The sequence below is a fragment of the Electrophorus electricus genome, chromosome 20 (genome assembly GCF_013358815.1).
Source record: "Electrophorus electricus isolate fEleEle1 chromosome 20, fEleEle1.pri, whole genome shotgun sequence".
Lineage (NCBI taxonomy): Eukaryota > Metazoa > Chordata > Actinopteri > Gymnotiformes > Gymnotidae > Electrophorus > Electrophorus electricus.
In genome coordinates, this window is record NC_049554.1 from 8385039 (window position 1) to 8403293 (window position 18255).

The 18255-nt window shown below is 38.9% G+C and overlaps 1 protein-coding gene across 8 annotated transcripts in view; it reads left to right on the top strand.

The window, feature by feature from the left end:
- The window catches only part of elmo2 (engulfment and cell motility 2), a 59698-nt gene that overhangs the window by 25740 nt on the left and 15703 nt on the right, over positions 1-18255 (top strand). For 4 of the 8 annotated variants that reach the window (XM_027002006.2, XM_027002008.2, XM_027002007.2 and 1 more), the window contains 6 exons: positions 6253-6404; positions 6638-6716; positions 11255-11290; positions 12528-12578; positions 12871-12993; positions 13271-13390. In XM_027002006.2, coding sequence (XP_026857807.1) covers positions 6253-6404; positions 6638-6716; positions 11255-11290; positions 12528-12578; positions 12871-12993; positions 13271-13390 — 561 coding nt within the window. Of the gene's footprint in view, positions 1-6252; positions 6405-6637; positions 6717-11254; positions 11291-11853; positions 12366-12527; positions 12579-12870; positions 12994-13270; positions 13391-18255 lie in introns of those variants that run through there. The other 4 variants (XM_027002010.2, XM_027002011.2, XM_027002012.2 and 1 more) reach the window with 4 other exon arrangements.

Sequence of the window (18255 nt, forward strand, 5' to 3'; positions counted from 1 at the left end):
TAATATTTCATTGGACTGCCTTTAGCTTTGGTTACGGCACGCATTCGCTGTGGCATCATTTCCACATGCTTCTGAAATGTCACAACATTTATTTCTGTCCAGAGTTGCATTAATGTTTGGACCACTGGGCAAAGTCTTCTCCAGCACATCCCAAAGATTCTCAATGGGGTTCAGGTCTGGACTCTGTGGTGGCCAATCCAAAAATGTGAAAAAGATGTCTCATGCTCCCTGAACCACTCTTGCACAATTTGAGCCCGATGAATCCTGGCATTGTCATTTTGGAATATGCCCGTGCCATCAGGGAAGAAAAAATCCATTGATGGAATAACCTGTTCTTCAGTATATTCAGGTAGTCAGCTGACCTCATTCTTTGGGCACATAACATTGCTGAACCTAGACCTGACCAACTGCAGCAACCCCAGATCATAACACTGGCCCCACAGGCTTGTACGGTAGGCACTAGGCATGATGGGTGCATCACTTCAACCGCCTCTCTTCTTACCCTGATGCGCCCATCACTCTGGAACAGGGTAAATCTGGACTCCTCAGACCATATGACCTTCTCCCATTGCTCCAGAGTCCAATCTTTATGCTCCCTTTAAAATTGAAGCCATTTTTGTCGGTTAGCTTCACTGACAAGTGGTTTTCTTAAGGCTACACAGCTGTTTAGTTCCAATCCTTTGAGTTCCCTTCGCATTGTGCCTGTGAAAATGCTCTTACTTTCACTATTAAACATATCCCTGAGTTCTACTGTTGTTTTTCTGTGATTTGATTTCACCACACCTTTAAGTGATCGCCGATCACGATCATTCAAGTTTTTTTTTCTGGCCACATTCCTTCCACGAAGATGATGTTTTCCTACTGTCCTTCCACTTTTTAATAATGTGTTGGACAGTTCTTAACCCGATTTTAGTAGTTTCAGTGTAATGTGGGAGGCTGAGCAAGATGCGAAGAGGAGCTGTGATACACACGATGACATTTATTTACATCACTGAAGACAGGGTAGCACTACAGCTATCGTGAGATCAAACACTGACAATCCCAACAATTACACCCAGGACATATATACGCTCACATTAACACAACGAGGAACAGGTGCGAAACACATGGGGGCGTGGCCACATGGACGAACACACACACACACAGGTAGACGTTTGGGGAGAGGGGTCGTACCGTGACATTCAGCAATGTCCTTAGATGTTTTTTCTGCTTGATGCAAGCCAATAATTTGACCTTTCTGAAACAGATTAACATCTTTTCCACAACCACAGGATGTGTCTTTCGACATGGTTGTTTAACAAATGGGAAGCTACTCACTGCATCAGTTAGGGTTAAATAACTTGTTGCCAGCTAAAACATAATCACCCATGCAGTAATTATCCAATGGGAGGCTCTTACCTATTTGCTTAGTTAAATCCAGTTGGTGACCTTTTTTTTGGCCAGTGTCACGAATGGCCACCCTCCTCATGTCCCTGATGTCACAGTTTCCCTGTCTTCCTGCAGTCCCTTGTTCCATGCCTTAGTTTTGTTTTCTCCGCCCCCGTCTGTTCCTCTATTCCACTCCTTGTTTTAGCTTCCGCTGTTCCCGTGTTCACCTGTATCTGTTTAGTGTCTGATTGTCTTGCTTATTTAAGCCCTGTGTCTTTGTCTTCTGGTTGTGGGTTATTATGGTAGTTGGTTATTATCAGGTTTGCCTTATGCCTTATGCCTTATGCCTTATGCCTTATGCCTTATGCCTTATGCCTTATGCCTTATGCCTTATGCCTTATGCCTTATGCCTTATGCCTGTCGTCCTTGTTGCTTTTCTGTGTACTCCAGCCGTGTGTTATATTACCCTCAGCACCCCTTAGCCTCTGTTTGTTTTACCATTCGTGTTTCCTCATTTAATAAACTGCCTCCTGTATTTTGCCTTCTACCTCTCTCCTTGTTCCTGTTGGAAGTGTAACAGCCAGGCAGTGTATAAAGGTTGTCTGTTTAGCTCCAGGTTTTGTAGCATGCTGTCTCTTTAGAAACTAGCAGGTTGCTCATTCATTTTACAACATTCAAATGTTTTTTTGAGATTTAAGAATATCTAACAGTAAAAAAAAAATGTAATAGTAAATTAAACATAATAGGAATATCTAACTTTTTGCCCCCTCTGTAAAATGTGTACAATGTTTCTTGCACATGCTGTCCACTGGTCACATTCATAATTCACATTGTGCTGTAGTGGGTAGTGCATAAATGCATAATTAATATAATCTGTTTGGAAATGTAAGATTAATGCAATAAGTAATAATAATGGGTAAAAAAAAGTAAGTTATAATTATAATAAGTATTAAAATAATACATTCTAATTAACTAATAAGCAATTGGGTTTAATTAGTAATTAATTATAAGTAATTGGAAAATTTACAAATCCTGTTATAGGATATATAGGTTTGCCTCAAATGTTCACTAGATTGCAATGAGATCACAATAAGATAACTGATTTGCAAAGAGGCAGCATAGTGAATGCAGCAGGCAGCAACCATACCTGATTTCGCTGCCCACTCCTTCAATTAATGACAATCTCTTTCACACTGCACCTCCATCATCTCTTCTTTGGCATTCCTTGTGTCCATTGATCTTTCCCCTGAAATTCAAGGTTAAACCCATGCCCCTAAACAGGGGTTCACATTGAACTTTACACCATTCCACCACAGAAGGGGGGTGGTAGCTCAGTGGTTAAGATGCCTGACTTGTAATTGGAAGGTTGCCATTTCAAGCCCCACCACTGCCAATTTGCCACTATTGGGCCCCTGAGCAAGACCCATAACCCTCAATTGCTCAAGTTGTACTCAGACATAATTGTAAGTTGCTTTGGATAAAAATGTCAGATAAATGCTCTTTTGACCATGGTTAAAATACCCTATGGCTTCATGATAACTTCCCACTCCTGACACCATCTATAGATAGGGCAACAACAACACCTGATTCAAACAAGGGTCTTTAAACATGTTCTCTGACCAACAGACCAAAGAGCCAGCTCACTGACAAGACAGCTAGAACATAGTTTTTGCAAGCCACAGGACCCAAGATTGAGGTCAGCGTGGTCCATGCCCTCTGCCTTCAGTGCACGTAAAGGGTGCAAATTGTCTTTTGGCACTTTATTTTTTTCTGCATCTAAAAATAAATTCCTTTCTTACCCTTCCACCGGGCAGTCATACTCTGCACGGAATTTTAATAATTTCTAGCCTTGTGATATTCTGAGTAAAATAATTGTTGTCATTCCTAGGACCTGTTCAAGCCTAGGGAACACTGTAGAGAAGGTGGTTCATTTGAGCCTTTACAGCTGTAACTCTTAGTCCCTGCTGAGATGGGAACTATTGGACGAGAGACTGACTGAGGAGCACGGGTGACCCTTTTCCTGGAAGACATACATTTTCTTTACCGTTTCCCTCATCCTTGATGATCCCTGTATGTGGACTCATTAGAGATGAGACCAACAGAATACTATCATTAGCAAACTTAATCAGTTTAACAGAGTCACCATTAGAAGTAGTCAATAGTGCATAGAAAGTAGAGAAAAGAAAAGAGTACAAAGCCCTGCTGAGCACTTGTACTCAGGCAGATAGGGTCTGAAACTTGAGCACCCATCCTGACATACTGTTTCCAGTTGGACAGGAAGTCCCATCAGGGATCTAGTAGCAAACATTAGGAGGGAAACTGACTTTGTCTAGGAGAACGTAGGGGAAGAATGTATTGAAGGCAAAGACAAAATCATCAAACAGCACACAGGCTATCCAGCGCTAGATGTAGTGTAAAGCCAAATTGATGTCATTATCAGCTCTAAAAGAATCAAAGCACTTAATTAGTACTTAATTAGATCTTAAGGAAACTGGTCTGTAGTCATTCAGGCAGGAGATTTTCTGATTTTTAGGAAGTGCTATGTTGGTATCCCAGGTCTCCAAACAAGCAAGTACATCACACTGAGTTAGAGACTTTATTGAAGAGATTAATGAGAATGAGGGAAAGATGTTCAGCACAGAAACTGTCTTAAATTGGGTGATGGTGATAGGCGGTGGAGAGAGGGATGTATGTGCTGAGGAGGTGAGACTGAGAATGGGTGATGTGTGATGAGTCTGAATACCAGGGGTTACAAGCTGACTGTAGTTAGACTGGAGAGATGGAGAGAGCTAGATGTCATTTTGTTTTTCAGACCTTGAGTAAAAGGTATTTGCTGCTTTTGGTGCAAGGTGTCTGCAGTTACATTTGGTGTTTTTGGCTTGTAGTTTATAATTGTGTGCATTGTATTTACTGTGTTAAGGTTAGCTAGCTAGCTAATAGTACCTGGATTCTTTTAAAATATGTGGTGGATATAAATGTAAGATGCCAACCTTTTAATTGAATTGATACCATGAAAACTATAATGTGAATGCCTAAATACTAACTTATACAAACGAATGATTTTCTAAGAACCATCTTGTAAATTATTCAATTCAATCTTTGCTATGCACATTAAGTTAAACCCTAAATTAGGCTACCTAAATATGTGTCAATATATGGTCAATTTAGCTATCTACAGAGAATTCAGTAATTAACAATGACTACTATATTAATTCTTGTCAACTTTAGCATGGTTAAATCTTTAGGTGAAGTTGTGTGCATTAACTTAGCAGCATGTAATATCTATTAAATGCAGTCATAAAATCACAAAATTGCCAGATGTCCAAACCAAAAACCTTTTTATTTGCTTTATCAGAAGCCCTTGTTACCTGTAAGTTATGGTAGCTAGCTGCCACAAACTGTCCTTTGTGCTGAAGTATATTTTAAATATTTTTAAGATCCCTAGTAACATTAGCTCGCTAGCTAACCTCTTTCCTGAATCACAGTAAATAAAACTGTGACTATCACCTCATATTTTTTCAGCTGTAGTCTGAATGGAAAGAGGACAGTGTTTCTGATTGTGTCTAACGTAGACTGAAAGTCAATTATCAATATATGATATCGCTAAAATAGACCCACTCCCACTATGCATTTCCATTGAAGGTTGGTAGGTCTGCTTCACTTAAAACATGTATGTTGCTCAGTAGTTTCTGAAGCATCTGTGAGAGAGGAACTTGGAACATATGCAACATATGTTTTGTTGCCTTTCTCCAGTACATACTCAGTAGTCATTAGTGGAAAAGACCTATCTTTTTCTTTTAAAGATTGTGAGACATCTTTTCTGTAACATGCAGTGACTATGCTACTTTAGTTAGTGTCAGCTATCTTACAACTGACTCTACCTCTCTAAAATACCTCTGTAAAACATTTTTAAAAATGTAAAAAGATTATACTTTGGCATGGTTTGAGGAACAGCTGACAAAGTGTAATAGATTGCTGAGACTGAGTTGTTAAATGAAACTGGGATATGTGAGTCTTTGAGTTGAGGGAACTGAATGTGCATACATTCTCCTGATGTGGACAAGAAAATTGCACATATAGTTATGTACATGGCATGTAATGTTTCAATATGTACCCTATTTTGTCACCATACTTTGTACTAATCATCTTTGTTAGATTGCCTTAATCTATTGTTCCAGTTTAACTATGACAAAAGACCTGCATTAAGATTTTATATCCTAAGACTTTTTTTAAAATGAAATGGACAGTTAGTAGTACTGTTGACACACACTGTTTAAGACCTTTGTTCTCAGTCTGTCACAAACCAGATAGCTAAATGTTGCACTACAAACAAATGAGTGAAGATTCATAACTTAAGGGACATAACTTAAGATCATGCATTGTCATTCATGACATAAATATCAAGCCACATGCTGTCTACTAATTATATTTATTGTGAGGTTCTATGTGAAATTTGATGGAAGTTATAACAAGATGAGTAGCAATGATGGAAGAACCAGCAAAACATCCTAAAACCATGACCACTCCTCTGCCTGTTTAACAGTTTATTCATTAGTTTGAAGTGATTTATTATACTGCTATGTAGCCTTATTGTAATATGATTCTGGAACACAAGTCTATGTCTCTGAAGTAGCAAACTTTGTTTAGTGCTATTTGTAAATATTAAAAAAACAGTGAAGAGGATATTTGATCCCAGGATCATCCGGAAAATTTAAATCTAAGTCCCTTTGTGCCATTTATGAAGATTAATACTCAAGGATATGGTACCTTGGAGTGTTCCCACAAAGACCTATATATTTGTATTCAAAGACATAACATTTGCATCAATGAATGACTGATGAACACTGATATTTTTGATACTAAGTGATAGTGCCTGTGTGACAGATTGCAGGCTATGTGAACCAGCCCATGGTGGATGTGTCCATTCTGCAGCGCTCGCTGGCTATTTTAGAGAGCATGGTTCTGAACAGTCACAGCTTGTACCACCGGGTGGCCCAGGAGATCACCGTGGGACAGCTCATCGGACACCTGCAAGTGTGAGAACATACACTCAAACACACACGCAAGCACAAGTAGATCAACAAATGTCCATATTCTTTCTTTCTCTCACACATGCATTTCCACAGCTTTCAGTATGACTACTTCAGGCATTATTTCAAGATCTCCTAAAAAGATACTCAAGTGAAATACACATTCATCTCTGAAGCATTTGAGCAGCCAAAGAGCAAGATACCTCTAACTGTGTCTGTCTGTGCCATTGTGATTTCAGGTCTAATCAGGAAATCCAAACCTATGCCATTGCCCTTATAAATGCTCTGTTCCTTAAAGCACCAGAAGACAGGCGGCAGGTACACAAACACACACACACACACACACACACACACACACACACACACACACACACACACACACACACACAAATATGCATATGTAAACAGAAAGTTGTGGGAGAATCATCTGAGCCATTTTTTTCCCATATTTTTTATATAACTCATTATTCACTCCTTATTTATCTACAAAACTTTAAATACATGTTCAGTGTCCTAAGAATAGTGTCTTTGTAAGTGGGTATTAATAATAGGCTACAAAAAAAACAACAAACCAAAAGACAGCTTCCTTATAAATGTAAATGTGTTATGAGGAAATAATTTAGGCTGCAGCATCAACAAGTTATTTTTGGTGAGGGGTACAGCACAGTAACTAGTACATTTGATCAGTATATATATATATTTTTTGTATTTTTGCATTATTGACATGTAACCAAGGGCAGTCTCCGGATACCAAACTTTCATATTTGCTTAGTTATTTTATTTTGATATGTTATGGCACATATAGTTGAGTAAATAGTGATACATACAGCAGGCATTTGAGTACATTTGAATAAGTGAATAAGCTTTATAAATATTACAGTCTCACAGTGCAAAAAAATCTATGTGAATAAGCTTTGTGATTTATAGTATCACAGACTCACAGTTTAAATTAACCTTAATAATCAGAGATTAAGGGCTAATTGTAGCCAAAACCAAGGGCAAATACAAAGAGATTTGCTGATTAGACAAACAAGAAGGGTCTGGAGCACACTGATACATTTTCTACGTTTAATTATTTAATTGTAAAAGAGACTAACATTTCAACACTACTGTATCTTCATACTTTGGCATTTATTTTAGGTCTGAGTATGTTTTGATGATTTTCATTTAAAAAAATATTGAAACATTAATGGAACAATTTTTGTTCTTTTAATGTGAATCTAAAAAAGCAATAGCTTTGGTATATTGTTTCACTAGTCATAAAATCGAACAATGAGCAGTCAAAAATTTAACTAGTGGTAAGTATTTAATTTAATCCATATTAAACTTCTTACCACTTCAACTGGAAACCATGTGCATGTTGGCAGTTCTATTGATTGCACACATGGTCATATAAGCAAAGACAATCACAGTGAAGCACAATATCAGTGTGTTTGTAAATTCAGCTGACACTGCTCTAAAATGGGAAATAGTGTTCTATTTCTTAATGGAACAAACAGGTCAGCATTTGGTTTTGATTAATTAAAATGGAAGAATGAAATTAAAATGTAAGTCCTGTGAATGTGTATTATGCACTACAAAATCAGAGTAGAAGAGTTTGTCTGTGTGTGTGTGTGTGTGTGTGTATATATATATATATATATATATATATATATATATATATATATATATATATATATATGTTCAAAATTGTAGTGAAGTATGCAAGGTTTCCAGAGAAACAGGACGTTTCAAGAGTGTAGGATCAGTTCTTTTTCTTTGAGCTTCCTAATCTCATTGCTGCCATAGCAACAACTGTTACAGAAAGGCAATATAAAAAGATATGTCATTAATGCAATATCCTTTAGTATTAAAATGCCTTGCCACTGGAAACAACATATCCTTAATTCTGATGGTCCGAATGTGTTCAACAAACTGATCAACAAATCTTGGTTTCTCTGATATGAAGCTTATTACATCTCTTGTAAGTACTACAGTAAACAACTCTCACAGTAGCATGAGGAGCAATGGGTGATGACAATTGATCCTTTTGTGCCAGTTATTTTAGTGGCTGTGTTAATCTTTACATTTCATTGTAACAATGGACAGCGTAATGGCATCCCTCCCACCCAAAGAGCAGCAGCAATTTTCCTTTCCTGGCCACAGATGGTTGTAGATAGAGAAAACAATTTACTATTGTGCTACTCGGGAGATTATATACATTTTTATATTACATTAGGCTGGACAAAGTGCCATAAGAAAATTTTTGAACCCTTTAGAATACTATGCATTTCTGCATACATTTAACTATAAAACTATAACCTTTTTAAAATGTATTTTTGTTGAGCAAAATTATTCAACATTTAATTTAATTGGAAGAAGTATGTGAACCTCTAAGAATCTCTTACCCATAAGTTCATTTAAAGCGGCAATTAAAATCAGAATCAGGATTTACATACAATTTGGATTTGGTCTTGGTTACAGTAGCTCACACCACACAGTTGCTTATACACACTATTACAAAAGACATATGTCTACCACACAAAACACACAGTCATATCTGTAAACCTTGCACATGCATCCAGCTTCAACTGTTACAAGTGCTGAGGGCAGCAGAAGATGTAGTTCTGGAATAAGTAAATCAGGTGTTTCAACTAATGGGATCGGAATCAGGTGTGCATTTAACAGGCCCTCCATTTTTTCAAGAACATAAACCTGGGCCTTCATTATCAAAGTATTGTTTTCATCATGTCTGTCACATTGGATAATGTCTACCTCAGACATTTTGATACAGGAGCAAGACACGAGTGGGGATAAACAAAATAAGTGAGATTCAGAGCAGAGGAGTGGCTGAGGATGGTGATTTATGGTGATTCGAGGGTGCGTATGTCCATCTTGGCTGGTATTGGCTGGGGCGTGACACGACCATAGGGCAAACACAAAACAGGAACATACATGGCAAAGAGAAAGCCACTACTTTCAAAAAAAAAAAAAAAAAAAAACCCACTGCTGCCCTTCTTATGCTTGTTCAGGATCATGTGAGGATGAGCCCTTGGGAAGAAATATTCTGTGGAAAGATGGGCAATATAGAACTTTTCAGTGTTAATGAGAAATTTCAGGTTTGGTGAACACCAAACACTGCATTCCCTTTTAAGTGAAATAAGTGAAAAAGCATTTTGTTTTCTGTTTTATTTGCCTGGGCTCTCTTTATCTAGTTTTATGACTTGGATGAAGATTTGATCACATTTCAGGTTACATTTAGACATAAATACAGAAAAGTCTAAAGGCTTCACAGACTTTCTAGTGGCTTTGTATATGATGATTACATATAATGTTATGCCTTTGAAAATAAGTTAGAATAATAGGCTTGTTGGAATTAAACCTGGTAAAATTGTTAACAGGTATCTTAGCTAAACCATTTAAAAGAGAAACAGGAAACCTTAACATCTAAATTATTGTAGGTTAAATAGCGCCCATTCAAACAGAGAACGGAGTGGAAGGTGATTGCCATCTTCAGTTGGCCCTGAGGACACTGGATGTTCTGAGCATGCCATGGGGCTAAGTTTGGGGCTATACATACAATGCTATAATGTACAAGTGAACTAGTTAGTCTACCTGTGTTCGCTGCTTAGATACCAGAATTCAGTCAGTAATGTTGGAGCTTATAAAGTTTTCTGACTCTCCTGGCAGAAACCCTTCCTGAAGCCAGAACTGAGACATAAGGACATAGGTGATGTCAAATATCACATAGGTACTGTTGTGGCAAATATTTGTAGGAGTAATCATGCAGATACAAAATGTTATTAGAATTTACTTAATGTTACGATTCTAATGTAGTCCACATACTGGGTTCTATAACATACTGTCTTCACTGATCTATAATCTTTATTCTAGCTAGATGAGTGGTGGTCTTAACCATCTTTACAAAATATTCTGAACCAACATTCCAATTTTAGAAAATGGCCTATCATTGAAAAATACAAATGGCCAACAAACAAGATATCAGCAGTTCTGTGTATTTTTGTAAAAGCGTGTCTGATTCCCTAAGAGAAAACATTTTGACTATATGTAAATCAGCCAGTGTTCACAAGGTTGTATTGATGTGACAAGAAAATTTGGATAATAAAACATTTTGGTACTTTTATTATTTAATTTGAAGATTAGATCAAGAAAAACAAAAGTAAGCTTTTTTTTAAAATCCACATTAACAAAACCAACAATGTTTTTGTTTTTCATTTTTCAATGTTACATTTGATGTTATAATTTGTTTTGCGTTTTCTTTTTTTTTTATGCTCTGTTGTACTCTGTCCATTGAATTTCTGCATAGTACACTGTTAAGTTGCACTTTCATTTATTTCTTAATGACCAGGCCCAATTGTGGTATTCGCTCTAGGCTTAACCTCAGCAAACATTTAATTAATATGGTTTTTCTTAAAATCATGCCATAATCTTTGTTCTCCTGAGAGTAATTATAAGCATACCTCAATATTCACAACCTTTAATTAAAAATAGTGGACATCTATAACTAGGCTATCATTTGAATCTTAGCAATATTCAACCGGATTTCTCGTCTTGAGTGCTGTACTGTGATTGGCTGTATTTGTCCTCTGCTTTTCTAAGACAAACAGCTTTAAGCTAGGCTGTCATTTGGCATGATAACTGCAAGATACTCTGCCTGTATCCTTCTAGCTCTACTTTGCCTGTATTCTTCTAGCTCTTACTGTGTGCTTTTTCTCTCATGACATGTTTTGTTTTATGGTATGTGCTTTTGTATCCCATTGCTTATATGTAAGCGAGTGCATTTTCTGTCACTATCACTGTTCCACCTACACCACACCTCACCTCCCCACCCTCCTTCAAAACTCTACACCCAATAGGAGGAGCATACTAACCCACTGGACCAGTGCCTTACTGTGAGTATTCAGCACATCAACAGGACTCATTACCTCATTCCATTTTAAACTTCCATTTTAAAAACTCTTAAAATATTAGAATTACAGACAAGTAGAACAAAAGTTTATTGTTTTTTAATCTAAGGTATTACACTAAGATATTAAATGTAAGAAATTGTAGGCATTTATGAGAACATTTGGAAGTAAATTTGAATGTCAGGTCTTCTTACAGAATGTGCCTTGCTTTGTAAATACAGACCTTCTAATTTGTTACATTGGAGTGTAAACTGATTTACATTGAGGACGTTCACAAATCCACCATGTGTAATCAATACAATGTGTCCATGGCTGCAATGAATGGATTATATGGTGATTTTGCATGTCCATACAAAGCTGCTTTTTTTGGGGGGGGGTCAGCTAAACTGTTTTGTAATGTTTTGTATAACACTTGAATTGTTGGTCAATATCTGTACAATTTATAGTATCAGTTTTGAGCAAATGTGGTTAGTTAGTTTGTTGGTTACTTTGTTTGATACGGTTTTGTATTTGTATTTGGGACCAAATTACAGAGAGTTCGTATGTATGGTTAACATAGTTTAAAGAAAAATGAAAAAAAAAACAAAACCTTTTTATAAATGTAAGAATATTTCCCATTTTATGTTGTGTTTTTATCACATTTGGCAATACTACTGATGGTACGACACACAAATGTCATTTAGTGATATTCATTTCCCAGTTTACTATAATGCAGTCAAATGGATCAGTGCAAATTAACATGCTTTCACATGCACATTTCGACTGACTCCATCTGTAGCACACATATAAATAATCTGTATAATATTCTATAGTCACAAGTTTAAGAGAAGCATCCTGCGTCTGAGGTTCTAATTTTATCTGTGCTGTTCATAAGCCAAGTTTGGAAGGATTCCTCTTATATCAACCTCTTTGGTGTCTGCATTACAGAGTTTAGCAGTTAATGTATTTTACTGAGTGTTTTGCTTCACTTGACAGCATAGTATAAAGATGCAGAGCCAGTTCTCAGTGTATGGGAGTAAGCAAGCCTTCAATTCTGCCTAATCAGGACCCTCTCTTAAAGGCATGTCAACAGCAATCAAATTTCAGCTCCTAAAGTACTACTTAAGCAATGTCATGATAGATGACATTGTGATAGATGATGATAGATGACACAGTGTGTATCAGTAAAGCACAACTAACTATTGCACTTTTTAAAAATTGTGTATGTGTCTGTGTTTTTCAGGAAATGGCCACCACACTGGCACAGAAACATCTTCGATCCATCATCCTCAATGCAAGTGTCATAGATGTTTATGTATAGTAGCTCTTAGTAGACGTTTTTTCTGTTTTACATTTACATCTATTTAAAAAACTGTATATGCCAGAGCACTATTAAAAGATTATGGTTAAAACATTTCAAAATGCTTAATCTGTCTAAGCATGTTTACAGTAAGTACTCAACAGAATTATTTGACAAGTCTTGAAAAATGCTGTCAGTCATCTGATGAAATAAGCCCTAAATGTGAGTAAGGTGATTTCAAATAAAAAATTAAGAAAATGATAATTTTTTGATGCTCTTTTTACAGCATGTAATTCGTGGCAATCGACCAATCAAAGCTGAAATGGCACACCAGCTATATGTGCTGCAAGTTTTAACCTTCAACCTCTTAGAAGAGCGCATGATGACTAAAATGGATCCCACTGATCAAGTAATAGTTCTGATTTTTCAGAATTGTTTTAAAGCTAATAATTTGCAACTGACTTGCAAAAAGGTGGTTTAACCTTATATATTATTATTATTATTATTATTATTATTATTATTATTATTATTATTATTATTAGGAACTTATGCATCATTATTATATTGGTAGTAGTAGTAGGCATCACTTAATTTTTAATTGACTAGACTGTAAAATGCACTAATGAGTAATATCCAATGTTACTTTCTATTAAGTAAATGACATCATCCTTCTAACCCTTGGATAGTCACAGAGAGACATCGTCTTTGAGCTTCGCAGGATTGCCTTTGATGGGGAGAATGATCCTATTGGCACAGAAAAGAGAAAGGCCATGTATACAAAGGACTACAAGATGCTAGGCTTCATTGTGAGTGCCCTCATGACCCTCTAATGGTCTTTTAAATTTTATTTCAAATTCCAGCCCTTATGACGGGGTTTCTAGCCTTGCATCTGGAGGTCTGACATCCTTCATAATGTAATTTCAGTCCTCATCCAGGAGTATACAACTTTTATAACCACATCATTACATTAATTCACTAGAACTATTATTTGTAATAGATAAATTAATTACAAATTAATTAAAAGAGTATTTGTAATTACCACATTATAGTTTTTTGCCTATCTGTAAAGCTAATTCCAATGTTTTCAAATAAAATTTTAATTTAGCTGTAGGAGTCTCATGATAAATTTTTTTATATCTTACAAAACAGATCATGAGATCATTGTCCAGTGTCTCAACCTGGCAACTTTACTGTCTACATTTAGAAAATTGTGTCCAGTTACATAATAATTGTAACATTACAGTGAAGACACTATTAGCTAAAGACGGTTCTAGTTAAAATGTTCACCCAGGTCCTATTAGCCACTAAATTACAAAGATGTATTACCATGTTGTTCACTTGAAAGGATGTGATGTACCATTTCCACCTCCTGTGACAGGGAAATGCAGTTGGATTTTAGGAATCAAAACTATTTACAAAAACGTTTGAAAATAGCTATTTACAATTTTTTATGATGCCACACACTGAAGCAAATCACATCAGGAACTGATAGACAGGAACTTTGCATGACCTGAACATATACACATATGTTTTCATCCTCCTCTTCTTCATTAACCACAGTGCAGTTTTCTTTCCTCGGTTGCTTTCAATCTGGGTTCCACAGCAGGTGTGTCTGTGATTGCTAGTCAATACCATGTCTCTGCCCATGCTTCTGCACTCGTCACTGGTGACTCCTCTGTTTGTTTTGGGTTCTCTGCCAGCCAAGTAGCATCCTCCTGCTTCCCCCAGTCTGCAACATTGATGGCACACCAATCCCCAGAATTTTTGCCTGAAGCATTTTTTTCCTTTCTTGCAGTTCTCTATATACAGTATGTAGCTGTTAATACTGCAATATTATGAAGTGCAGAAACAGCTTCCTGCCTCATTTTCATGCATTTCTGTGACACTGTAGTACTTAATCAGCACAGCTGAGAGGTCAGTCTTACCTGTGTACCTGTTATACCTGCACTGGTTTGTGGCACCTGAACCATTTTAGTTTTTGACATGATGCTGAACTGTCTCACCAGACATCTAGACTTTTTTGGATGGTTGAGCAAATTGCTACCACCCTAGAGCAGTGAACAGTACTTGATGTCTTGCTGCTTTGTTGGGCAGGATATTCATCTTTGTCTGTGGGTGGCCAGCACAATTCTTCCTTACTGTCCCAACACTCCTGATCTCTTCATGTGCTGGTCCTGGAACAATGTAACACTTGTGTAAAATATGGTAACAAGTACCCAAGGGAGGCACACGTAGCAGGTCCATCACAGCATCATAACTGAGACATGAATGGTACTGCCCTTTCCCCTGATAAATGCTGAAGTAAATTTTGTTAATAATTAAGAACAAACAACTTGTAGCCCAATTTTTGGGCTTACCTTTCATGTATTGTTTATGCCAGTGTGACTTTTGGAAGCTACCATGCATTTGTCCACTGCCAGGTTCTGATGTGGGTAGTGGTCTAACTTACATGCTGTCAGGATCTGTTCCAGAAGAGGCTTGACCTTGAAGACCCTGTCTTAATAATTCACCCCTTCAGTGCATCACTCTTCATCAGGGTCACTCATGAAGCTTCAAAACTATCCCCTGACATGGCAGTTGGAGAAAAGGAATGCCTCTGTAGCCTGTCAGTTTTCCAGAGATCTCTTGGTCTTGAGGCCTTTGGAAGGCCACAGTAAATTACTAGGCTAAGGTAATAATAAGTCTTCAGGGAAACATGAAAACATCTTGCTTTGGTGCAGTCTCTTCTCTGTATATGTGTTTGTATGGCTGCAGAGAGTACTCTATCATCATCTAGAAATTACTGGAAAATTCCCTTAGAAGTGTATTGCTGCAATAAATCAAGATGCACACCAGGAGCCCAGGCTACAGTAGCAGAAGATGCAGGTTGATAGGTTTTTCTCTTGTATTGAACAGCTGATGAGGCATGAGAACACAAAGGTAAGGGAAGACACCGACAAAAACAGAATGGGCAAGACGCGGAGAAGGGACAGGACCCAGACGAGACACAGGAACAGACAGGCCAGAAATTGGAGCCAAACATGGGGCACGACAAGGAGCAGGCACTGGAGCAGAAGAGACCGGAGACACAGAAACCAGAGACTCAGCAGGAGCAGACAATGGAACAGAAACAGAAACCAGGGGAACAGGAGCAGATGTAACAGAACAAGAACCAGGAACAGAAACAGGCTAGACAGAAAAAGACACAAGAGACAGGGCACACTCAGGCACAAGACTTGGAGTCAGGGCAGGTGATGTACAGGGGCAATAGAAGCAGAAGCAGGTCACTAGATGACAGGCAAAGCTGGTACCAGGGCAAGGTGAGGAGCAGGACACAGGAACTGAAACACAAGCACACTACCAGCAATAGGTGAGACCTTTAAAATGGAGCGTTTAACTAAATAGGGGGCAGAGAAATACTAAACCAATGCCAACTGCAGCTGGACAATGTAACTAGGAAGAAAACAGAAAACCCAAAAGATAGCTGGAAACTGAAACAAGTGATAAAGAGGCGCCAGCATGGGACCTGTGATACGACGGACGGGACAATCCTGACAGAGCCCCCCCTCCAATGTGCAAAACTCCAGAAAAGCAGAATTTAAAAAACAAAAGGAAAACAGTAAACTAGGATAGGAACAGAGGCAGAAGTTCAGGCAAGAGAGAGCAGGAAATGGAGCAGGACCAGGAGCAACAAATGAAGCAGAGACAGGACCAAAAAGAGCCAGGGATGATGAGGTGTGACATGAAACAGAACCAGAGGACATTGAGGAAGCTGATCTGGACACAGAAACCTGAATGACACAAGCAGGCACAGAGCCAGGAGCGGTTACAGGAACAAATACAGAGAGCACTAAACACTTAGAAGTAGACAAGGGAGCTGAGCATGAACAAGGTACTGGGGCAACCACAGAAACAGATCCAGGTGCAGTACATGAACCAGAAACCTGGGTAACTGTGGGAGGAGACACAGGAACTGAACCTGAGGAAAGAAGGAGTTGAACATGGGGCAAGGTAAGGAACTGGCACTGGAGTGTGAGCAGCATCAGAAGATAAACCTTGTGGAGTGGACAAAATGAGTAGACAGGAGGACAGGCCTGGGGTGAGGTGTGGGGACAGTCTGGGCGGTGGTCTCCAAGTCGGGATCAAGTGTCTGACAGTGCAGCAGCTACTGTTAGGGGATCTGGATAAACGACCGCTGCAGACGGCGGTTCCTGGGGTGTGGCAGCAATCAGTGGAAGATTTGGCTGGTCCAGAGACGCAGCTGTGGTCTGCGGCATGTCCAGGAGATCCAGAGGTGCATCTGCGGCCAGCGATGGCAGTTCTGGGAGGTCCAGAGTTGTGGCTGTGGCCAGCAACGGGTCCAGGAAATCCGGAGGCATGGCTATGGCGGGTCTGCAGTTACAGGAAGAGACCTGGTACAGGAAACAGGAACAGCAATAGGCAGAGTGGCTTCCATCACACTGGGAAGAGGCTGTTTGGTGTCTCCTACACCGGGAACAGAAACATGAGCAGGCTGGGTGGTGTCTTCCATGCTGGGAACAGGAAGTGGCAGCATGGAGTCTTCCACACCGGTAACAGGAAGAGGCTGTGGCGTCCTTCACACCAGTAACAAGAACTGGCTAGGCGGTATCCTCCACACCAGAGACAGGGACTGGCATGGGTTCTGAAGGGCAGGCTGGTCCATAGACATGGCTGCTGCAGACACCAGATCTGGGGGAGCAGATGATGCAGACGATTGATCCTAGAGTGCATCTGCTGCAAACAGTGCGTCAGGAGGCATTGTGTTGGTCAGCTGCAGGTCACGAGGCATAGCTACCGCTGATGGTAGATCCTGTGCTGCTGCAGCCATGGCCTGAGCCTCTCTAAGTGCGCCGGAGGCGGCCTGAGCATTCCCGAGCATGGGGAAGCTTGGAGGTTGTTGCTATGATACCCAAGAAAATCATGTTAATAGCAGCTGGAAGAAGCCGTCCACAGTTGTTGCCTCCTGAGTTCTTGAATTTGAGAATTAGGTCAACCCACTGTGGTGCTTTTCCCCTGAGAAATGTTCGCATGAACAGTACCTTTGCATTGCATAATAAGTATCCCAACTGAATTGTCCTCCCCATCATACTCACTAGTTGCCATCAATGCCATCAATGAAGGAACAACCAAAGAAGAGCTTTAGGATAATCCAACTCCTCTCCTGGGACTAAGCCAGTGTCCCCTGTATCATCGAATGAAGTCTGAACTGATGAGGATAGAACATGTTGCAATTCGTGGAGGCCCTCCTGCTGCATTCTTGCTTTTGTTCATTTATTCTCTAACGTTTAGCAGGGATGAGGCAATAGCCAGCATACAAGTGCAAGAGGCTGGATGCAAGTGCAAGGTTTGTTTTTTTTTTATAAAAGGAGGCTAACATGAACAGGAGGCTAATATGAAGGTTAAAACAGATGCATAGAACTATAGCAAACCAAAACATGAATCATACAAAAGGACAAAGGCTGATTAGCAAAACATCAGCTGCACAGAAGTAGATAGGATTCAGGAATTAACCAGTAAGTGATAGAGACGACAAACAACAGCTTTACTAAATCAAAACACAACCAAACAAACCAAAATAACTAGCAACAGGGGAAACAAAACACAGCTTAAATACATGATCTAATGGACACTAAACAAGCTACAGGTGCAAATCATCAGGGGCGAAGAAAAT